Here is a 24404-nt window from a genome sequence, read left to right as displayed (position 1 = left end):
TCCCTAATCGATATGAGTGAGCACTGTTGACAACCCTACTCGCCAATGCAACTCTGCTGAAGCGCGTCCGCGTCGCGTTGTATTTTTGTTGAGTTTTTAAGCTAATCTTAATTTTGCGTGTCTTATTAATTAGAAAACCATGTGTTAAGTGTTCCCCGATCGCAAAGCAAGACGAGTAGATCCGAAAATGGGCGCCTCCACCATCGACAGCGTGCGGGTGCTGCTGCAATCGCTGCCCGCGGCCACGGCGAACATCGCTTCTCAGCCGGCCGATCAGCAGACGCCGGTAAAAATAGCGTTTACAGGGACGCCGCTGCGCTCCAGGAATCCCAGCCAGCTACAGGTGGTCCCGGAGAAGGTCGAGGAGAAGCCTGCCTCGCCGCCGGAGGAGTTCTGGCGGGATCTGCAGCAGTTCCACGAGCGACGGGGGTGAGTTTGCTCAAGTACACCCGCCATTTGAGATCCCCTGACCCACTTTTTCCTCTGCTCTTAACAGCACTCCATTGACGCAGCCCGCCAAGATGAGTGGCCAGCAGGTGGACCTGTACAGGCTGTACAACGAGGTAACCGAACGCGGCGGCTTCAACAAGGTGAACATGCGGGACGAGTGGGAGGAGGTGTACAGCGCCATGGAGACGCTAAGGGAGCGCTGCGTCAATGGGACGGCGACCATCAAGCACATCTACAGACGCTATCTGGACAAGTACGAGCGGCTGAACTTCTTTGGCGAGGATCCGGACAAGATGGAGGCCTTGGAGGCGGCCATCGAGAATGCCGAAATGGGCGGAGGACGCTCGAGATCCAGATTTTTGGCTGGTGCCGGCGGTGGTCTGGGCAGTATCTTCGGTTCCGCGCACTCCACTTTGCCGGCGGTGCCGATGGCCTACAATCAGCGTCAGCACGCGGTGAATGTGGAGCGAAGGCGGCAGTACAAGATGTCCACGCATCTGCACCGACACAGCACCTACGAGAAGCTGCTGCTGTCCCTGCTCTCACCGCTGCCCAACGAGCAGGACTTTGCCATCAATGTGTGCACTTTGATGACCAACGAACCGCGGCACACGTTGCAACTGGCAGACTGCCCCAAGCTGCTCGACGTGCTGCTGGCGCACCTGGGCGTCTATGCCGACTTCACTATGCGAAAGCTGTTCCAGCACAGCTATGCCGAACTGCGGCACAATTCGCAGCTCAGCTTTTGGCGCGACCTGCTGCACGACCGGCCACAGATCCTGGAGCTCTACACGGACGAGCAGGCGTGGCTGGACAACGGGCTGATTAGCAAGGAGGACACGGAGACCTCTGCGGCGCGCAGTGAACTGCTGGCGGCCTGCGACGAGCTGGACTTCCTCAACCTGCGACGCGGCAGTGGGACGGACGAACGCATGGGACACCGCGTGCTCCAGATTGTCCGGCTAGTGCGGGCACTCAGTTTCCACCAGGAGAACCACGCGCTCCTGGCCTCCAACCGCACTTTGTGGCGATATCTGGTCATGGGCGCGAATGTGCGATGGAGTAAGTATACAAGTTTATTGAAAAACAAGAAAGGAAGCTTATAAACCCTTGCAGATCATTCCTATTAACTTACAAATCGAAAAAATGTTCAATTTCCTATTATTTCTCATTAATTTTCCAATCGTTCCTATGGCAGCTATATGATATAGTAGTTCAATTTTGATGAAATTCAAATAGAAATTCGGAAATATTTAAAAATAGTCATATCCCAGAGTAGAAGAGAATACTATAAAAACCAACGAAGCAATAATTTTGTTCCTATTGTTTTGCATTTAATTTTCCGACCCTTCCTATGGCAGCTATATGATATAGTGTTCCGATTTTTTCTAAATTTTATTCGAAATTCATAAATATTTAAAAAATAATATTCCCAAAAGTGGAAGGTAATATTTAAGTGTTTTTTTAAATTTAAAAAAAAAAGCTAGAATTTTGTATACATTTTTTCCTATGGGAGCTATGAGATACACATCCAGAATATATATATTTCAGGGATCGTAACTGTTATGAGTTTTATTTTAAAAATCGCTTTTTAATCATTATGTCATGAGTTTTAAGTAAAACTCAAAGAATAATTGTTACTCTGTGAGTTTTATATAAAACTTGACAAATAAAACTTATTCTCTGAGTTTTATTTTCCGCTTGGAAAATAACAGTTATTCCTTGAGTTTTATATAAAAATCAAAAAATAAAACTTATTCTCTGAGTTTTATTTTTTCGATCAAAAATAAAACTCAAAATCGTTTAGTGGCGGCTGTGTAGGCGATAAAAATGTTTTAAAAAATAAGGTATGGTATTTGATCTATTGGGTTTATTTAAAGATTTTTACCAACTGAAAATAACCACCATAAGTATGATTAATTAATTAATTTACGTCGCGCAAAGGAGAAATCCAAGTTTTAATTCATTATGCGCGGATCCACGGAATGTGATATGGGTTATAGAACACCCCCCACTCGAGTGAAAAATAAAAGGAAAATTGTTTTGGTATCACACCCTACAACAAAATCCTAGATCCGCCACTGCACTACATATCCGAACCACTGTACATAAGTGAGTACATTTGGTAAGAAAATCCATTGTATATACTGGCTCAGTGATAAGTATCAGCTCCACAACAACAGAGGTTAACTTCCAGCTAAGGGTAAAACCTTTTTTCAGATTATAAAGCTTTGTCTATATTTTGCAGCATTTGTCACGAAAAATTATAACATAAGACTGCAAACAGTAATCGTAACTATTATGAGTTTTATCCTAAAAAACGCATATATATACAATGTTTAAAAATGCCAGTGGTGTAAGGTTTAAGCTGGAATTTATTTAAACTTTTTATTTAGCTTCACAAATAAAAGTTGTTTTATGGATTCTGATGATAGCTTGGATCTAAGGTCCGTTAGAATTAACTTGAGAGCAGAAAAGGACCTCTCAACGCTCACTTGGGTAGCTGGCACGGCATGGACCACTTTTGCCATTTGGTAGAGGTATGGATATACGAATTTTTTCTCCTCCCAATAACTCATAACATCCGTATTTACATCGATAGGCTTGGGGCAAAAATTGTCGATTTCGCTGTAGGCTTTTTTAATGTCCTCATCATAAGCGTCGGAGTTCTCTACACTCTGAATATCTTCAAAAGAGTTAAGAAACTCTTTGAGGAGAGAATTCGATTGATTAGAACATGATGTTGGTTCATCTTCAGGTATATTTTGACGAGAATCGCTCTAAACAAATCAAATTAAAACATATATTAAGTCATACCAAATTATTAATTAATGTATAAGCCGAAGCTTTTTACTTACTTTGTTATAAACAGCATGTATCTGTAAATACAATTGCTTCAGCTGACTTCTTGCTCTGATTATGTCTTGAGGGTTTTTATTCAAAACTCGACGAATACGAGGATCCAAATAGACTGCACAAATAACGATATGATTTTCCAAAAGGGTATCTTCTCTTTTTGAAGGCAATCCACCAATACCTTATTACTGGTACCCATCGCTTTTACAGCTAGCTTTAATTCGAGCCATATCTTATAAAAGTCTCCCAAAAACATTTGCTCCGATTGAAATTTTTTGGTAGCGACGAATAATGGCTCTAATGTATTGCACATAGTTCTGATCATACTCCAATCAGTAGCCGTCAACTTTGATAGATCATCATATTCATTTTTACAAAACGCTTCATAATCCAACAGTCTTTGAAACATCAAGTATGTTGAGCCCCAACGAGTTGGGACATCCATGACGGGTAGAGGTAATCCCTGGGCGCAAGACTTATACCTTAAACATTTATAAAACTTAAGGATATGCCATCTAGTAATATAATATTATTAATACAAACCTGCATGACGGAGTCCGTAACATTTTGACTACTGCACGCGCTTTTTCTATGATTTTGATACACTCCGGGTTGTTTAGAAAATCCTTTACACTTAACTGCAGGGTATGGGCAGCGCATTTAACAGATGTGATAGAAAATAATTCTATGTTTTTAATTAGATCGTCGTCATCGTCATTAAATTCATTACCATCCATGTTTAATGCAGGGTCCTCGTTTAAAAGAGACACAGCTTTAATCATATTCCTGCCATTATCGGTGGTTATGCTGTATATCTGATTCTTTGAAATATTAAACTCATTTAAAATATCTTCGATTTCCGAGCATAGATTGCTACCTGAATGTCTTTGGTGCAGTTCGACAAGTCCGAGAGTTTTTACGCAAATCCGGTTATTATGATACATCTGGGCGTTGATTCCTAAAATTCCACGGTTACATCTTGTTGCTGTATCCATTTTAATACATATAATTTGGTTTTTAAATAACAACTTAATAGAGTCTTTTAACTCATTATACTTCCTGGCAATTAACGTCATTATGTTTCTTGATGAAACAGGGCTCATATTGAGACCATCGAAGATTTGCCCGGTTAAAGTGGTAAAAGCTTCTGAATCCAACACCGAAAACGGCATTTTTTCGGATGTTACCAAGTCTATACAAGCCTCCGTGACTTCACTTTTAGTCATGCTGACAGAAAACTTGATTTTCGAGTCTTTTTCTATAATGGTTTTTCTATCGTGCACGTCTTTATCGAAAACGTTTTTGTGGTGGTCCGAAAGATGACGCTTTAAATTCGATAAGTAGGAACCTGCAAAACTCTTTTTGCATATTTTACAAATTGATTGATTTTTTATTGCATCAAAATCGAAATAGTTTCGCGGTAAGTTATAGGCTTTACGTCCCATATTAATATTCAAAATTATTTTTTTGGGAGCAGATGCTTATACTAGACTCTATGAATATAAACAAACACATTATAAAAATTTTGACGTCTAAGCGGAGACATACAAGACGAATTTTCTTTTATGAATAAATTATAAAAAATTGTAAAAGGAGTTGAACTACTGTTATTATACATATATTATATATATATATGTGGAGCTTACACTTACCCACTGAGCCAGTATATACAATGGATTTTCTTGACCAAATGTATTACCCATATCACATTCCGTGGATCCGCGCATAATGAATTAAAACTTGGATTTCTCCTTTGCGCGACGTAAATTAATTAATTAATCATACTTATGGTGGTTATTTTCAGTTGGTAAAAATCTTTAAATAAACCCAATAGATCAAATACCATACCTTATTTTTTAAAACATTTTTATCGCCTACACAGCCGCCACTAAACGATTTTGAGTTTTATTTTTGATCGAAAAAATAAAACTCAGAGAATAAGTTTTATTTTTTGATTTTTATATAAAACTCAAGGAATAACTGTTATTTTCCAAGCGGAAAATAAAACTCAGAGAATAAGTGTTATTTGTCAATTTTTATATAAAACTCAGAGAATAACGATTATTTTTTGAGTTTTAAATAAAAATTGCAAAAATAAAAATCATTGCGAATATGTAAAATACAATGTTTTATAATGACAGTGGTATAGTTTTTTTTTTTTTATGAGTCTTCCTTGTCGTTGATTTTTTTGTTTAAAAAAACAAAAATAACAGTTATTTTCGTTCCCTGATATATTTTATGGGGTCGAAAACATCTCCTTCACTGAGTTGCAAACTGAAATCTAAGACCCTTTTTTTTTGTCTTCCCTAGACAACATCCACATCCAGGCCCTCGAGACGGCCGGCAACCTGGCGCAGCAATTTGAACTGCTCGATCCCACCACTGACGAGCTGTCGCGGAATCTTCTGGCCACCCTCTGCGAGGGCGTCGACTCCAACGACCGGGCGGTGATCATTAGCTGCCTGGAGATACTCTACAAGCTGTGCAGTCGCGAGGGCAATTCGCAGCACATCAATCGTTGCCTTGGCCTGGACTTTTACCAACGCGCCATGCTGCTGCTCTCGCTTACGGACGTTATGCTGATTATCTTCACCCTGGAGGCGGTCTACGCGCTCAGTTCGCTGGGCGCGCGTCCCTGCTCGATGCTGATGCAAGTACGGGGACTAATGGACCAGCTGGTGGCCCTGATCACCGTGGAGGCGCAGTCCTACGGCACCGAGGGTTGCATACTCATGCGGGTGGTGGAAGTGGTGCCGGGCAACATGGTCGCCTCGATGGCTCACAACATGCCCGCTATGCAGGCTCCCATGGCGGCAGCTTCCATTACGACGCTTCCAACATCTCTGCAAGTTGCCGTCAAGCCGCCAGCAGCTTTGCCCACGCCGACGCCCTCGCAGACGCAGGTGCTCCTGCCGCAGGGAGAGCAGCAGTCGGTTCCCATTCCTGGTCTGCCGATGCCCAGTCTGCCGCATGTTAACCTGCCCGTACCCAGTCTGCCGCAGGTGCAATTGCCACCCATCCCGGCCACTGTGACCCTTCCCAGTCTGCCCACCGTCTCGCAGAATTTCACCCACGAGGACGAGCAGTACGCCTTGGCCTGGCTGGGAGCCACCTACGAGCGGGCAGGCACCGGCACCGATCTGCGCGTGGAGCAGGCGGAGATGTACAGGATCTACTTGTCGCATTGCCAAAAGGCGGGCAAGCTCTCGGTGGTCAATCACATGCAGTTTCCCCGTCTGGTTCGGCTGATATTCAACCAGACGGTGGGACCGGTGATTGTGCGGCTGCTGGACGGAGCGGAGCTGCCCGGAACCTACTATGTGGGCATTCGGATGCGGGCACAGCCGCTGGTCATGCAACAGAGGCCCGCCGCCAGCATAATTCCTGTTAAAAAGGAGACTCCCATATTGCCCAAGCTGCCGGCTGCCGGTGATACTGTTCCATTGGATGCTCCTACGGAGGAAACGGCTTCTTCCGCTGTAACTCCGCCACCAAGCTCCTCGCTGATCAAAAGCCTGTTGGCCAACAAGGTCACCGAGCGCCAGCAGAAGCAGAAGGCCCAGGCCCAATCGCCCCAGCCGCCAGCCTTGGTGCCCACCACTGCGTCCGGCACAAATGCCAGCCAACCCATCAAAGTAACTTCTACGGCTATTAGCGCCTTTGTGAACAATCCTCTGATGCAGCACACACCGGTGAAGGTGGGCCAGACCACCATTAAGCCGCTGCACCCCCAGATGGCCATTGAAAAGAAGCCCATCACGGACTCGGCACCGCCTCCCCTCGCTCCGTTGAGTGGCGCCAATGTGGTGCAAACCAAGGATGCCAGTGGGCGCACACTAATCATTGCTTCAGCCGCTGCGAAAAGGAAACTAACCGTTGACGAAGAACAGAACAAGCGACTGGCCATGGATGCCGCCGCCAGCAGTTCCAGCTCAAATTCCTCAGCTGCTGGAAAGGAAGAAACGCAGGTGACTCCCTCAAAGAATGCGGCCAATCTGTACGCTGATCTGGCGGCTTCCATACTGGAGGATGAAGACCTGGACGACGTTCCACCGCTGGCCAAGTCAAGTCAGGAGCAGCAATCCCAACAGCAGCAGCAGCTTCAACTCATACCGGCCAAAGTTCAGCCTGCCCAGCGGCAGTTGGTCTTTCCCGGCAGCAGTGTCGTCTCTCCAGCACCTCCGCCGCAACTCAAACTGGCCACCACGGCTACGATTAAGACGGATCAGGGCATGCAGACGGTGCCGGTGATCCTGCAGCCCAAGACCACGATGGATGCCACGCCGGCGCCGCAGACGCAGTATGTGCTGGCCACCAATCAGCAAGGTCAAACGTATCTGGTGGCCCAGCAAACGCAACCGACAATGCCGCCATCCTCCACCCAGTCGGCGCCACCCACGTTGCTGGTGACCCAAACGCCGCAGCAACAGACCAAGACCATAATCATACTGCAGCAACCGGGCGGAGTTTCCTCTGCCAATGTGGCAGGTACGCAAAAGATGATAATGACAACGGCCCAGGGCCAACAGGTCCTGGTGACCACCACCACGGCACCGCAACTGACACAGCCACGTGCTTCGACGCCCCAGCAGCAGCAAATCTTTATTGCCCCTCAGCGACCGGTGCCCGCGTTGGGTGCTGGCCAAATGTCGCCCTCACTTCTGTCGCAGCTTAACCAGATTCCGGCCACCATCAAGCTACACCAGCCTGCTCCCCAATTGGCACAGCAGCAGCAGCAGCGGCTAGTGGCCACCAAGCCAGGCGCTGCACTGCCCATTCCCCAGCTGCAGCAGCACCAGTCCATCATCCAGCAGCACATCATCTCCGGCCCCGCAACAACACCGACTGCGGCTGGAAGCGTTCCGGTTGCAGGCGAAAAGAGGCAGGTCATTCTGGGCGGCATCAAGGAGACAACGCTCATTACCCAAACCCCGGCCACGGCGGCTCCTCTGCAGCAGAGTCAGCTCAATTCGCAGACGATCATCACCACACAGCCGCCCACCAGCACAGCTGCCGTTGGGGGCGTGGCTCAGCAGCATATACGAACTGTTTTGGATCAACAGCAGCAGCAGCATCATCCTTCCATCATTCAACAGAAGATCACCATGCCAGCAGTAAGTATTATTTTTTGTCACTCATCACTAGACCTCGGATTATGCATATTTGTCCATTTTTGTTCCGATTTTTACCAAAATTTCTAGGTAGGCGTCATATTTTTTAAATGTAATAAATTCGGATCCATATCGGAAATATGAAAAATGTATGCAAAAAATATATGCATAAAATATGCAAAATATATGCGAACAACTGTAGGCTCTAATTTTTAATGCAGCCCTCTGGTATTCTAAGAAACCTTCAGGGCTAAAAACTATTCTGCCCCTCCTACTATTTTTGCCCCTTCTCGCCCACTCGTTGGAAATATAAATAGGGTTTCCTTAAATTGGGGAAAAATTTAGATATCTCAGAAATGACGAAAAGAAACAAACAATTTTCTTCGGGTAAATTAGGTTGGCTATGAAATGGTCAATAGTTGAGTTTATTTTATATTATGCAAATATGCAAAAAAAAAATATGCCATTAATTTTAAACTATATTTTTATTGAAACGAACTTTGTTGTTTTCAGTATTGATATATCTTTATCCTATAAAAATATGCAAAATCCGAGGGGTACTCATCACCGATATATATTAACATATTATTCTTTATATTTTGTAGGTTACGGAAACGAACAAGCCGAAAGTAGTAGCCGTTTCAGCTCCAGGAACTCCGCCAAGCACGGCGCTGCTTGCTAAGAAGCCTTTGCAGCCCCTGCCATCTCAAGGGACCAGTTTAAAGCCATCTGTAACCCAGGCTGTGGTGGTGACACCGTCAGGTGGCAGTGATTCAACGGAAGGCGGCAAAATAGTTGTGGCAGCAACCAGCAGCGAAGCCAAGCCAACGGAGCAACAAGTGGTGGCTCAGACGACAGTGGCCTCTGCTGTTGTCACCACCGCTCCCAGCAGCAGTGGTTTGGTGGTCAGTCAAAGTGTCTACGCTGCGCCAGCTCCCAATGGCAGTCCCACGCCCTCCGCCATGCCCGTGGACGCCAACTGGTTGTTCATTTGCGACTGGCGGAATTGTCCTCGCAAGAAATTCAAGTCTCTCAACGAGCTCAAGTATCATGTGTGCAATGTCCATTGTCCGGATCATTTGGACTCGGATGCCGACATTTACTGTCAGTGGGGAAGTGGGCCCACCTTCTGCGACAACAGGGCGCGCAAACGCTACTCACTGATGACGCATCTGATCGATCGGCATATGACCATGGAGAATCTGCGCGCCAGTGTGCAGCGGCGCTTGGCCACCGGCATTCATAATGTGGCGCCGACGCAGCCGCCCGTTACCATAGTGCGCAATGAGGGGCACGCCCAACGACTGGCGGCGGGACAGGCTGCTGGTCCGTCCGCGGGTCCTGCTCCTCCGGCTCCTGTGGTGGGCAGCGCCGCGATGCAGGCCATGAGCCGGCACACCACCGATTACACGAACTCTAGGGAGATGTTGGACGAAACCGAGGGTCCCGTCACCAAGAGCATCCGACTAACGGCGGCTCTGATTATACGCAACCTCGTCACCTACTCGTCTACGGCCAAGCGAACATTAAAGCGCTATGAACCCCACCTGGCCAATGTGGCCCTGAGCAATGTGGAGGCCAGCGGAGTGCTCTCCCACATCATGTACGAGCTGAGCCAATAATAATAATTAATTATACTGACCTGTAATAACGACACTATAAATTGTGAAAAAATCATACCATATTTGTCTAAATGATAACTTAAACTTTCATATTATCAAGAAAGTAAGGTAATATTCGGGAAATTGCTATTGTCTGTTTCTCTTGCTGCGAATAAATGTTGTGAATGTTTTTTAAATGTATACCTTTTTGGGTAGAAACAGACTAAATGTATCTATATTTGCAAGTATTAAAATCGTAACTTTTCTATATATACTATTTTGCTACTGACGATGAAAAACTTTGATTTAATACAAGTTTAAAGAATTTTTTAGGAGTGTTATTGGTTTATTAAGTGTTTATAACCTTCTTGATAAGACATAAGTTTTCATATCTGTTTTTTAATTGGTTTTACTGGTTTAAACAATCATAAAAACTTAAGTCACACAAAGAAACCATTCTTATCGACTAACATATGGTACAAGTACAGGACAAAACAGGTATTATCATACGATAGCTTTTCCGTTTTTCAAGAAATTATCATCATCCACGATCGTGTAGCGGTTGCTTCTGTACGTATCCAATTCGAAAATGTACTTCTTGCCGCAGTCCTTCATCAGCTTGTGGATGACTGGTTTGATATTCTCGATGCCCGCCAGATTGGCCAGTTCATTGTAGTAAACAAACTAAAAGTTTAGGTTGTTAGTAAGATATAAGATTTGATCTATGTGACATATCCGGTACTTGGGGAGTTTTGATTCCCCTTTTAGTGCTTAGCAAATATTCACCTGTCGTTCTCCCATCTGATGTGCCTTCTTGTGGTTGTGGACGCCGCAGCCCCATCGCTCTCCGATTTCCTGCTCCAGCTCGGCGATCATCTGCTCCCGCGAGGGGAACTCCCGCTGGCCCGTGAAGAACTTGAGCGTGAAGCGGACCTGCATGTCGAAAATGTGGGTGGGTATCACGTTGAAGGGCAGTCCCACAAAGGCCATGGTCGGGTGATTGATGTTGATGCAGTGCTTCCACAGTGGCTGGACGAAGTTGTCTATCACCTGGATGCCCACATCGGTGCTGAGACAGGGGAATGTGTACTTGTAGCCGGTGCAGAACATCACATGGTCGAAGCTCTCCGTGCTGCCGTCCGTGAAGACGGCTCCATCCTGAGTGAAGCGTTGCACGTCCGGTTTCTGTGTGACATTGCCCATGAAAGCTGTGTTGGGAGTGGTGGACAGGTGGTGGCTGAGGAACACCTGCTTGGCGGTTATGCGAACGTGGTTGGTGATGTCCATTCCGCTGGGACCAGCGCCAATGATCAAAACACGCTCGTCTGTGGGGGTAATAAGTCGATTACATTCATTAATCAGATTATAGTTATTTTTAATAATTAGTATTATGATGTTAATGAAGAATTTAGTAAAGTTTTATAATATTATTAAATTAGAATGTAAAACTAGGAATATCAGTAAACACGAAATACATTTTTGATCGAAGGCAACAGTACGTATGAGTGATAAACTTGGTAATTTCTATAGGGTGCCTTAGATAGGATCCTAAAAAGTTTCTTACTTTCTTAAATTCGTACGATAAAATGATTGCTTTAGCTTGCTTGGGAAATATTCATAACTTGTATAATTATTTTTCTTTTTACATTCCGTATGGTAAACAAAAGGTGGTAATGGTATAATTAGCGCCTTAAGATTTCCACCAAAATGTTCGCTATTATTAATAATTAGTATTATGATGTTACTGAAGAATTTAATGGAATTTTACAAAATTATTAAATTAGAATATAAGACTAGGAATATCAAAGGCAACAGTACGTATGAGTGATAAGCTTGAAAATTTCTACTGGAGTGCCTTAGATAATATCCTAAAAAGTTTCATACTTTCTTATATTCATCGAATCATTGCATTAGCTTTCTTGGGAAATATGCAACTTTTGTATAATTATTTTGCTTTTTACATTCCGTATGGTAAACAAAAGGTGGTAATGGTATAATTAGCGCTTTAAGATTTCCACCAAAATGTTCGCCATTTTTAATAATTAGTATTATGGTGTTACTGAAGAATTTAATCGAATTTTAAAAAATTATTTAATTAGAATATAAGACTAGGAATATCAGTAAAAACTAAATATATTTTGATCAAAGGCAACAGTACGTATGAGTGATAAGCTTGAAAATTTCTATTGGAGTGCCTTAGATAGTATCCTAAAAAGTTTCATAATTTCTTAAATTCATCGAATCGTACGATTAGGCTTTCTTGGGAAATATGCATAACTTGTATAATCATTTTTCTTTTCACATTCCGTATGGTAAATAGAAGGTGGTAATGGTATAATTAGCGCCTTAAGATTTCCACCAAAATGTTCGCTATCAGCACAGAAACACGTGCAACGCGCGCTTTAAATTGGCACAGACCCTCAACACTTGTTATTATTATGTCACTCGGCCGTCAACAATATTATCTGCTGTCGAGGGTGCTCCAATTATTTATGAGGAATAACAGAAGTGGGACTCTGGCCAGACGACCGCGTTGGTTGCCAAGTCCCGGAGCTTTGGTTTCGGCAGACTGATGCGCTGATAGATACAGGTATTCTTATCTCACCCTTAAACTTATCTGCCTTGCGGTACAGGTGGCTGTGCATCGTCTTGCCCTCGAAAAGGTCCAATCCCTCGACACTGGGAATGTCCGGTTCCGTGTAGTGTCCATTACATACGTACACAAAGTCGTAGTAGACTGGGTCGCAGGTATCCGTGCTGTGGTCCCACACATAGACCTAAAAAAAGAGGGCCCCCGTAATATCAATCAGTATTTCGTCAGTCACATTGTAAGCTCAAGATCCGTATGAGCGGTGAATAACAAGTCGCAGTGATTGAGACACCAAAAAACAAACTGGTTCGAAAATACATATATGTAAGTGACGTCGCTACCAACCTCCCAGTCGTCCAAGCGAGGACGCACTCTTATCACCTCGTGCTGCAGCTTGATATGAGGCTTCAGCTTAAAGTGTTCCGCATAGGAGCGCAGAAATTCCAGCACCTGATTGGAGGTGATGAAGGATTCGGCTATGTCGTCGGGGTACGAGTAGTCCGGATAGCCCATGACCTCCTTGGGCAAATTGGTGCTGCAAGCCAAGTCGCAAAATCAGTCATCTTTCTACAATTTTCATTCCAATTTACTTACCGCAGTCCCTCGTACATACTACTGTGCACCTCGTCGTACTCGTCCTTGGGCATTTTGTCGGAGAAAATCCAGGTTCCCCCGATTTCGGCTCCCCGCTCGTAGGCCACCGCATCGAGGCCTGCTTCCAGGGAGTTCTTCAGGGCGCACAGACCCGCTGTTCCAGCTGAAATTTAAAGTCAGCGAAGCACTTTTAAAGAGAATATATGTACATCACCTCCTATTACGCAAACGCGACGCTTCTGGTCCAATGGAGTTTTCATCATTTTGGGATATTCCTAAAAACGGTAGCCTAGTTTCGAAATTGCTTGTCTCTTCAGCAACACGTCGCTTCGCCTCTGCGACTGACCAACGACTAACCGAGGGGCTCGAGCTCCCACAGATATAATAGACCCGGGAAGGCGTCACGATGTGCGCTACAGTCGAGTAGGATAGGTTGTTTACGCGCCCGGTGCAACTGATAAGTTGATTCCCAAATGGTAGTATAAGGAAGGGGACTTCGCAAGGCGGCTTCATCCACCGCTGTCGCCTTATCATTAGCGGTTGCCGGTGACATAACAGCGACGCTCGCATCGCCATCGGCCGTTCTGTAAGCGTCTGGGATCGTCAACAGATCGGAATTACAGTCAAACCCCACTAACATAGAATCGCAAAAAGCCTTGTCGATCTCACAATTACTTATTAACCCCAAAATTAATTTTCTAGTTTTAGGTTTGATATGAGTCACTTCCAGAACAAAAGTAAAAAGAAACAGTAGTTAAATGAAAAAGATTATGGATTTCTATTTAATTTCAGTTATATTTACTAGATTAAAAATGAAAGGGAAAAGATTATGAATTTCTGGTAAATTTAAGTCAAAGTACATAGGTGATTATGAATTTACTGTAGAATATAAACGGAAAGTCTAGAAAACACAAGAAAAGGGTATACATTTTCCATGCTAAGTAAAATCAAAGTGCTAGCCTTAGGCATTCATCCATAATAATCTTTTATCATAATATTGATTTAAATATTTTTTAATACTACAATTTCAATCATGTTTTATAGGTTATATTCTTTGAACTGATTTTTATTTTGAGAATTGTGACTGTAAGCCATGAACATCTGGCTGCTGGACGACGTAGGAACCGATCCCAAGCTCATAACGAACGCTCTGATAACACTATCACTTGAGATTCGGCGGAGATTTATACCCCCTTACCCGGAGTCACTGTGTCAATTCAGTTTAACAGCCTATTTGAGCTTTTAATTATCAGCCGGCCGCACCAATACAACAGCGAGTATTGAATATCATCAGCGACGGGAATATAATTAATTTCATTCAATTACAAAAACATTGCCGAGGGCAACATTGTAGCAGCGAAGCCTATGGAAAATTCTTTGCTGGGGGTGTGAATAGGGGTTGGCAGGGGGAAGGGCCACATTCCTAGAAACGGGTGTGAGGAAGCCAAGTAATAGATGTTTCTAAGGCAGTGATAATGGAATTGATTGGGTCGATACTCAACTGGAATCGCATTCAACATAAGCATGCTTTGACAGCTCCCCGTTGTTAATCAAGATCAAATTGAGCTGGAGTGTTTATACTTCACGCTTCTTGGCAACCACCCACTTTAATCTCGTTTTGATATGATATTTCTTAGCTGTTTGCTATGCAAATAATAGAAATTTCCTGTGTTCATGACTGGGTTAAATAGATCGCAAATAATTTAACGCAAAGTTACCTAAGTACAAACGAAACTCCCAGTTTTGCCAACTAGTTGGTGCTGGTGGTCAAAGATATACTTTATTTGGCATAATTATTTAAAATTGTCCTTAGATTAGGTGTTTTTCTTCTATTTTACTTCTAGATTTTTTTTACAGGAATGTTAGCCATTCGATAAAGGACAGAATTCTTATTAAAATGAACTTGGTATGACGTTGTTTCGGACGAACTTCCGTTTTTTTAAGCAAAATTATCTTTTGGTAATTTTTTGATTTTTTATGAGGGGATATGTTAATTAGTTTTTTATGCTTAAATGTTTGACATTATTTTTGAAACGATATGATACATATAAAAATCAATGAGAGAAAATGTTTGGTACTAACGCTTTGGTTTATCTTCACCTCATTTTTGAGTATGCTGAACATAAGTTAAAATAAACTATACTAACGTAAGAATATATATATATATATATATATATATATATATATATATGTAGAAGTATGCTTCCTTTCTTGTTTATCACAATTTTAAAGCTTTCTAAGAAGTGTTTCCGGCCCGGATTGTGGTTTTGGAGAATTCTCGCTGAATAAGACAGCTTAAAATTTAATGTTAAATTATTAAGCAGTAAAGGCTAGAGTTGTGCAAGCAGCGTAATTCATTTCACTGCAGGTCTTCGTTGAGTAACAACCCGCAGAGATGAAGAATTTTTTTTAAGGATAATTAACATAAAATAGTGTTTTATAATAAAAAGTACCATTTTTTGCGTGATATAAAAATGTTTTGTATCCTTTTCCTTGTCATTTTCGCTTTGCAATATCAAAGCGAAGCATTTAACCTTTCGCCCTATCCGAACTTAGTGGTAAAATACCCAGAACACTTAAAGCAAAATCGGAGCTCGTACTTTGGATATTCGCTCGTCATTCGGACTAACAGGTAAGTTGTAAGATTCGGGCAGTGATTCAATGAGCCTATAATAATAAAAGGTTTATACTCATATTCGCAAAATAAAAAGTGCCAAATTTATTTTATAAAATTAAAAAATGAATGCAAAGACTTTGTGCCGCATATAATCTTATTGAATTGGTTTTATATCAAATTTATATTAAAAACTGTCGAAATCGTAAAAAAAAAAAAAATGTATATCATAAACATTATTTGATTTAATTGAAAGGATATATATGGCTGGTCGAAATTATTTTCCTTCCCTATTGTACTTAGTTATCCCTACAAAACACCGAAATCTAAAACCACTATTGTTTTTTATTTTTTATTAATTTGGCATGGCAGTATTATAGTGGCAGCTCCTCGTGCTAATTCCCCCGCTCAGTTAGAAATCATTGAGCCTGGGATGATCTTTAAGTGCTCCCTTGCAGACGGCCACTGCGATTCGTATGACATAGATCCAAGCCCCAATGTATATCAAAAAGCAGGGGAAAACATTTTAAAGGCTGAGGGCAGGGACTATCAGTGGCTGGGAGGATCGATGGACGGCGGGACCAGGGATGAGGATAATCTCGTTGTGTGTGCTCCGCGATTTTACAGTCTAAAAGAGGAGGTTTACGATGGATGGTTAGATGAGCCTGTAACAGAATCAGAGAAAAAACAGATCTCCATGATTGGAACCTGCTACACGGTGAAGGACACAACTAAACCGCGGACCGGCATTCGTATCAATCCATTCACCCGTAAATATAGGCAGACCCATGAAATGGAAAACAATAGAACAGAACCCTTCTATCAAATGGGTGAACTAGGACTGAGTGCTCATGTGACGAAGAACTCCACGATTCTGATGGGAGCACCCGGAATCGATGTATTTAAGGGGACGGTGTTTTTAATGCAGAAAAATCAAAACGGAGGAGCGAGACCATCGTCACTAAGGCTTAAGAGAGAAGTATCCGAGCCAAATAAATGGGGCCAGGAGGAGGGCTCATACTTTGGCTATGCCGTTAGCTCTGGCTACTTTGACAGTTCGAAGCCGGACAACCTCCTCTACGTGGGCACCGCTCCTCATGCCAATAAAAATTTAGGAGAGGCCTACATCTTTGAATATCGAGATCTAGGAAAGAACATCCAAAAGCTCTACGTCTTCAATGGCACGCAGTTTGGCGAATACTTCGGCTACTCCGTTTTGGCGGAGGATCTCAATGGAGACGGAATGACGGACGTCATCATATCAGCACCCCAGTATGTTCCGGATATGCTTTCCCACGACAACGGTGCCATCTATGTGTTTATCAACCGAGGCTCTGTGAGTAATAAATTTAAACTGAAGTTTAAGTGGCTGACTAATGCCGCATTATTCTTGCAGTTTGTGTTTGACCGGGCGGTTATTTCTTCGCCAGCGGGCAGTAAGGGCCGATTTGGAACTACCCTATCGCCAATAGGCGATATCAACCGAGATGGATACAATGGTATGTTATTAAGACACCTAGTTACCATTTTAGGTGTATATAAATATAAGATTAATATTGCATTCTTCTACAGATGTGGCCGTGGGAGCTCCCTTTGCCGGAAACGGTGCGGTGTTTATTTACCTGGGTAGCGAACACGGATTAAGGAAAGAGCCTAGTCAGCGATTGAATGCTCCTCTCCATCATACTTCCAAGTTAGGATCACATTTAGAAATGTTTGGTCATGGCTTATCCCGCGGATCGGATATAGACAAAAACGGGTTCAACGACTTTGCCATCGGAGCTCCCAATGAGGAGGTTACTTATCTGTACAAGGCATATCCTGTTGTAAAGGTAATAGCAACAGTAGAACCTACAAGACATCGGATTGAACCGGAGCAAGACAAGCTGAATATAACCGCCTGCTACAAGCTGACTACCTCATCCACGATAAAGGAGGTACAGGAGCAGGAGTTAGACATCCGGATTGAGCTCGACGCGGGAAAGGGTAGTTTCAACAAGAGTATTTGGATCCACTTCTCGGATACTGCGGGTCTCGAAGAAAAGTGCACGAAACACGAAATTGAAATGACACCAGAAGCTAAGTTCGACAACATTACGATGAAGATGCACTACGAGCTAAAGAAAAAGATTCCGGAAAATCCAGAAGAAATTGATGAACCCATAACAGAGTTCTGCGAAGACTGTGCGGTTCTTGATCCGGCAGAACCAAAGTTTTCCACAGGGAATATCACCTTTAGCACTGGCTGTTTCAATGATACTTGCGTGGCTGATCTGAAGCTAAGGATCTCATATGCAAGGTAAGGAAATATATGAGTGTTCTGTTCTTATACCCTAAGAAAAGGTCGTTTAATTTTGACCCGAAGTTTGTAACACAGCGAAGAAGTATATGTATGTACTTAATATATACTTACTTACTTACAAGACGGAGTAAATATTTTAACACCAATTTTAATCTTTTTACTTTTTTTCTCATTTGAAATATCTGCAGTTTTTTTTACAAAAGTATTTATTTTTCTCCCAGCTCCGAATTTATTTTGGGTTCTTCCGACACCCTACGTTTGAGGTACGACATCATCAACGATGGGGAGGACGCTTTCCAGCCGCTATTCAAGGTGTTCAGCACTCCCAGCCTGGATTTCGCTCAGATTCCGGGTAACTGCGAGGTTGCCAAAGGCGTCATGTTGTGCGACCTGAACAATGGATTTCGGCTGGGCAAATCCCTATCCACCTACGTCGATGTATTTTTCGATGTTAGCCAGTTGGGAGGACAGTCACTGGCCATCGACGCAACAGTTTCCAGTGCCCTAAGCGAGTTGAATCCCAAGGATAACAATATAATCACAGTGATCAGCCTCAAGGAGAATTCTGAAATCGATGTCATTGGGTAAGTAAAAAAAGTGACTGTAAATTTTTAAAACATTCCAAAACTTTGATTAATTTTCAGAGTTCAGAAGAATGATCAAATTGTTCTTAAAGAGGATCCTTACACCGCGGAACTCATGAACCAATACGAGATCATGAGCCACGGTCCAAGTACAATAGAAAAGTTAAATGTGTCACTTTATATTCCCGTGGCTTATAAGACGACTGATTCTAAAACTATTCCCATCATGAATATATCCAGCATTCAAATACAGGCCAGCTACACGCCTGATTCTAAGCCACTCAGGATCGATCTTTTTAATCAGTTTAATGAACTGGTCAAGGTCTTCACGGAATCCTATAGGCAAACCTCCTTATCGACGACTAGAAAGCGTAGGAATGCCGAAGCTCTGAATGGCCTCAACGAAAATTCCACAATATTAAGTGTCCAGACTGAAGAACTGTTGGAAGAAGACCTTCCGAAGGACAACACCATTGTGTTTAATTGCCAGGATATCGAAAATACGGCATGCGTTCGGATCGAAATGAGGGTAGATCTAAAGCCCGATAAACCAATTAATCTAAACATAAGCTTCAATGTGGATCTGAGGGACATGGAGGGTTCCTGGAACTACTTTGTCTTCAAGACCGACATGAATCTGCTTAAGATGGGTGATTCCACCTTGACTTCTCTGTTTGTACATAAAAAAATCAAATCGAATATTATATTTAGAAATGGAATGGACATCTGGCAAATAATTTTGTCAGTGTTGGAAGGCTTTCATCGAGAGACTAAACTGCACGTCTGGCAATTAATGTTGTCCATATTGGTGGGTTTGCTTCTGCTTTCTGCAATAACATTTATACTTTACAAGGTTCGTATTAGGTTATATAAAATAGATATTTTTTACGAAAAATTTTATTTATTCCGCAGTTTGGATTCTTCAAACGACCCATAAGGGAAAAATTGAACAGGATGATTGAACAGATATCCTCCGAGATTGAGATGCAAAACCTTTAAAAAACTACATCGCTTGAGGATTGTTACCGATTTCCCTGGTTCAAAAACCAATAACAACCCCGCTGACACAAACAAACATGACTCGAAAATGTAATTCATTCCTTCTTGAATATGAGTTTAAAAATAAAGTTAAATTACAAGTTTGCGTTTATAACTAAATTATATTTTATGGAATCTGTATAACTACATTTTATGGCTTTTTCTTTAAAATAGTTTTATGAAATTGTTTGTTGTTATTTGACTAGAAGATGGTTTCCGAGATCTTAGCGTTCAGCCAGACAGACTCGGAATGTGATGCATGTAATACATAATTCCCGACGAATATAATGTAACCTTTTATTCGAAGAGTATCAGGTATAAAATATATAAGGTATTGTCATTCTCATAAATATTAATATCCGTTTCAACCATGACTTTAGATTCGCTAAATAATAAATGTCTTGAATGAATAATCTGAGCCACAAATTCTTTAATGCAACAATCAGTCTAGAGCGATCATAAATTATTTTGTATCAGCGCTGATACAATTTACTGTCGGTCAGATTGTGGCTTTCATTCATTATTTTCTTTTATTCTGCATTACTTTGGAAATTTGTACAACCTACAACCTATTATATATAGCCAAGTTAATATATCAAGTAATCATTTGAATCATCAAAAGATTTAGCAAAAAGAGTTTATATTTTAATGGACCAAATAGCCAAAATAAAAATAAACCCCAATTATACCAAAGGAGCTACACTATACAAGCAACAGGTTTAGCCTTGTTTAGATAAAGGACGTATTACAAACTTGACAGCAATCCAATTCCTAAGTGAATGTCATAATTTCACCAAAGACTCGCTTCCTCCACGCTTATCAGCCGACGAAACTTGTCATGCCAAAAATGGACATAATATACAGCCCTCCGTTTTTACAGGCACCGAACAGAAGTTCTTCGGCCTGATAAGAAAAGGTTTTTGGTATAAAAGGGCGGACAGACTCTGGGAAAACCATGAGTTGTAAGACCTGTCCAAGATGAAACTGTTCGTACTCCTGGCTCTGGCCGTGGCCGCAGCCACCGCCCTGCCCGCCCCCTCTGCCGAGCAGAAGCTGACTCCCGTGCCCGTCAAGGACATCCAGGGTCGCATCACCAACGGCTACCCAGCCTACGAGGGCAAGGTGCCCTACATCGTGGGCCTGAGCTTCAGCGGCAACGGAGGCAACTGGTGGTGCGGAGGCTCCATCATCGGCAACACCTGGGTCCTGACCGCGGCCCACTGCACCAACAACGCCAACGGAGTGACCATCAACTACGGAGCCAGCATCCGCACCCAGCCGCAGTACTCCCACTGGGTGGGCGGTGGCAACATCATCCAGCACCACCACTTCAACAGCGGCAACCTGCACAACGACATCTCGCTGATCCGCACCCCGCACGTGGACTTCTGGCACCTGGTCAACAGGGTGGAGCTGCCCAGCTTCAACGACCGCTACCAGGACTACGCCGGCTGGTGGGCCGTGGCCTCCGGATGGGGCGGCACCTACGACGGAAGCCCACTCCCCGACTGGCTCCAGGCCGTCGATGTCCAGATCATGTCCCAGAGCGACTGCAGCCGCTCCTGGTCCCTGCACGAGAACATGATCTGCATCAACACCAACGGAGGCAAGTCGACCTGCGGAGGCGACTCCGGCGGTCCTCTGGTCACACACGAGGGCAACCGCCTGGTCGGAGTGACCTCCTTCGGCTCCGGAGCCGGCTGCCAGGCCGGACACCCCGCCGTCTTCAGCCGCGTCACCGGATACCTCGACTGGATCCGCGACAACACCGGCATCTCCTATTGAGAGCCCTGAGTTTTTCCCTGTTTTGTGGCTTTTTTTTCGAAATATATATAAAAAGTTTCAAAAAAAGCTAGTTCCAACCACCAGTTGGGTTTCTTGGCATCCTGTTCCTGTTCCAGTGTGTTGATGGGGATGTGGATGGCCAAAACGTAACGAGGTAACTGGGAATTAATTTTTGTATACTGGGTACCACAAAAACCGGTAAGTCCTTAAGCGAGGTTTTTAAATTTTACTCAGCTTCAAAGCATGCCGATTTCAGTAACTTTAGTTCCGCTAAGCTAAAACAAGAAGGATCGCTATAGTCGGGTTGGTGTCCCGACTATCTAATACCCGACACTCAGCTAAAGGGAGTGCGAGGGAGATGGATACATATAATTTTTTTGATTGCGCATAACTTTCTATTGAATGGTCCGATTTGAAAAATGTCTTCTACATTTCGATAGGTATAAATATACACAACAAAATTGCATGTATACTTTTCGGAAATCTTTAAAGATGTGGCCTACAGACACATTTTAAAATCGTTAGTGGTCGATTGTGGGCGTTAGAGGGAGCGTGGCGCTCGGCTGAAATAAACTTGCGCTGCGTAGGAGGCCCAAGAATATGTGTGGAAAATCTCAACCTTCCAGCTTTTGTAGTTTCCGAGATCTCAGCGGTTATCCAGACGGACAGACAGACGGGCATGGCTAGATCGACACGGCTAGTGACCCTGATCAAGAATATATATACTTTTAAACGCGGACGAAGTATCTTAGGGAAAGCTAGTATAAAATGGGTTTCATACAAATCAACTATTTGCTTATCACTTATTTAGGGTGTAATTGCGTAAATAACAAAATGAAAGTAGCAGAAAGCAGATTAATACTAAACACAATCTATTTTCCACAATTTTCAAATTGCTATTAGCATATAGAAAGCAACACGTTAACACTTTGACTTCTTTTAACACCTTAACTCTTTTTAAAGAAGATTTATTTACACCGAATGTAAAATATTTTTTTATGGAAGCACATCATTATTCTATTGACAACTTTTATGAGTACACTTCTTGATGCGACGACTATCAGCTTTGAAGTGAAGGATATACCCCAAGCTAGCGCTTATATAGCAAGAGCACATACACTCTGAGAAAATTGTGAAAACCATTTCAGAAATTCAAAGAAATTAGTGCACTTATGAATGTCTTTTCTGATCTCAAAATCTTAAAGCAAAACTATTCTTTGGGCTTTCAACAGCAAGTAAGAAACGATAAATTTAAATTATAGGGGGATTTAACTTAATAATAAATTTATTTAAGTGCGTTTTGTCACTTGCTTACTTGCTACCTTATCCTTCTTTTCCTTTGCAAATTCACTGAACCAAGCTTCAAAGTAGCTTTGTTGCCTGAAAAATGTCACGCCTACTTTGCGTGGTCCTGCTTGATCCATGAGGACCAACTGCACTATGACAAAGGAATCAAAAAGCTTGACGCCTTTTTGTATGTGTTATGCAAACACCTATCCTCTCTAAACGCAGCTTATCGAAGAGAAGAAAACTGAATAGTGAATAGTATAACAATTAAAAAAGTAATTATTTAATTTAATTATTTATCAAATAAAAACACCTCTTAACGAGGTAAAAAACTAGTGACGATCGCACCTTCAACGTACAAAAGTTCTGATATCAACTTTTGTGACGAAAAATAATTTTAGATGCGACTAAATAAGTACGCTACCTAAAATTTACTCGTTCGGCCCGCTTTAGCAAATATTTAATATCTACACGAATGTTTTTCTGTTTTAGCGTGCCGAATGAATAAATTTTAGGTAGCGTACTTATTTAGTCGCATCTAAAATTATTTTTCGTCACAAAAGTTGATATCAGAACTTTTGTACGTTGAAGGTGCGATCGTCACTAGTTTTTTACCTCGTTAAGAGGTGTTTTTATTTGATATCAGAAGTTTTTGTTTGTTTACTTTTGCTCTCATAGGTGCTAATATAAACATTTAAATTTAAATTGGTCATAAATCATAATTCTTAAACTATTGTATTTTAACGAATTAAGTTAAAAAGGCGTTGAAGTATTTCAAAATACCTTTTAAACGAGGTATAGCACATGTCTGTACCTTTAGTAGTGTAGAACTTAAAAACTAACGAAATTTAGCCATTTTTAGCTATTTTCCCGCTAAAGTAGCGGCTTTTTCCAAAAGTCGTAGAACAAAAGATTCCTATATGGAACTCTTAAGTGCAAATTTACTGATTCCATGACCCTAAAATACAGTTCGGATACCCTCCCACAAAATTCAATACTCAGGGAGCGTTAATTGTTCGAGCTGGCAAAAGTGGCTATTTTCGTATAAAAATAACTTTTAAACGTGACTTTTTACAGTAATGTGTTATATACCAAAATTTAAGGAATCTCAAGGGCTATACAGTTTAAGGTTTTAAAGAAAATCGTTAGAGCCGTTTTTGAGAAAAATAAAAAAAAGCTAAAAAAAAAGTTTTAAAAAATTGTCTTTTGTTCATATTTTTTTAATTATTACATTTACACAAATTGCATATAGAAGGCGTTTATAGCATTTAAAAATACCTTTCAAACGAGATGCAGCACAAGTCTGTAGCTTTAGTAGTATAGAAGTTACGGCTTTCCGATTTTTAGCTATTTATAGCTGTTTTCCCGCTAAACTAGCGAGTTTTTCCAAAAGTGGTAGAACAAAAGTTTTTTATATCGATGTGATGAACGTCATATAAAATTTTCAAAACTTAAAAAACATGTTTTGGACAAGTGGACAAGTGGACAAGTGGACAAACAGAAATTAATTTTCATTTTTGGAAGAAGAAGAAAATCATATTTTGGCTATAACTTTTGAACGGAGAGTCGGATTTTGACAAATGATCCCTCAT

At 42.2% G+C, this 24404-nt stretch overlaps 4 protein-coding genes across 4 annotated transcripts; 3 read left to right on the top strand and 1 right to left on the bottom strand.

Moving 5' to 3' along the window:
- Positions 1–35: 35 nt before the first annotated feature.
- On the top strand, positions 36–10101 carry Bap170 (Brahma associated protein 170kD). Its single transcript, XM_017149200.3, has 4 exons — positions 36–429; positions 497–1512; positions 5617–8420; positions 9023–10101. The coding sequence occupies exons 1-4, from the start codon at positions 188–190 to the stop codon at positions 10037–10039; spliced, it is 5079 nt and encodes a 1692-aa protein (XP_017004689.2). The 5' UTR covers positions 36–187; the 3' UTR covers positions 10040–10101.
- A 303-nt stretch (positions 10102–10404) lies between these two features.
- On the bottom strand, positions 10405–13572 carry Fmo-2 (Flavin-containing monooxygenase 2). Its single transcript, XM_017149201.3, has 6 exons — positions 13417–13572; positions 13203–13365; positions 12954–13143; positions 12624–12795; positions 10805–11343; positions 10405–10702 (listed from the first exon to the last, which is right to left on the bottom strand). The coding sequence occupies exons 1-6, from the start codon at positions 13463–13465 to the stop codon at positions 10523–10525; spliced, it is 1293 nt and encodes a 430-aa protein (XP_017004690.2). The 5' UTR covers positions 13466–13572; the 3' UTR covers positions 10405–10522.
- Positions 13573–16249: 2677 nt separating this feature from the next.
- On the top strand, positions 16250–18972 carry LOC108062478 (integrin alpha-PS3-like). Its single transcript, XM_070212111.1, has 7 exons — positions 16250–16442; positions 16491–17152; positions 17213–17315; positions 17389–18115; positions 18340–18702; positions 18763–18851; positions 18956–18972. Exons 1-7 carry the CDS (start codon positions 16250–16252, stop codon positions 18970–18972), a joined length of 2154 nt encoding a protein of 717 aa, XP_070068212.1.
- A 1742-nt stretch (positions 18973–20714) lies between these two features.
- Positions 20715–21580, top strand: LOC123002710 (serine protease 1-like). The gene has a single exon (XM_044393148.2). It carries the CDS (start codon positions 20719–20721, stop codon positions 21523–21525), a length of 807 nt encoding a protein of 268 aa, XP_044249083.1. The 5' UTR covers positions 20715–20718; the 3' UTR covers positions 21526–21580.
- The last annotated feature ends 2824 nt before the right edge of the window (positions 21581–24404 follow it).

The sequence above is a fragment of the Drosophila takahashii genome, chromosome 2R (assembly GCF_030179915.1).
Source record: "Drosophila takahashii strain IR98-3 E-12201 chromosome 2R, DtakHiC1v2, whole genome shotgun sequence".
NCBI lineage: Eukaryota > Metazoa > Arthropoda > Insecta > Diptera > Drosophilidae > Drosophila > Drosophila takahashii.
The sequence above is the reverse complement of the archived record's forward strand: the minus strand, read 5'-3'. Positions and strand labels throughout refer to the sequence as shown.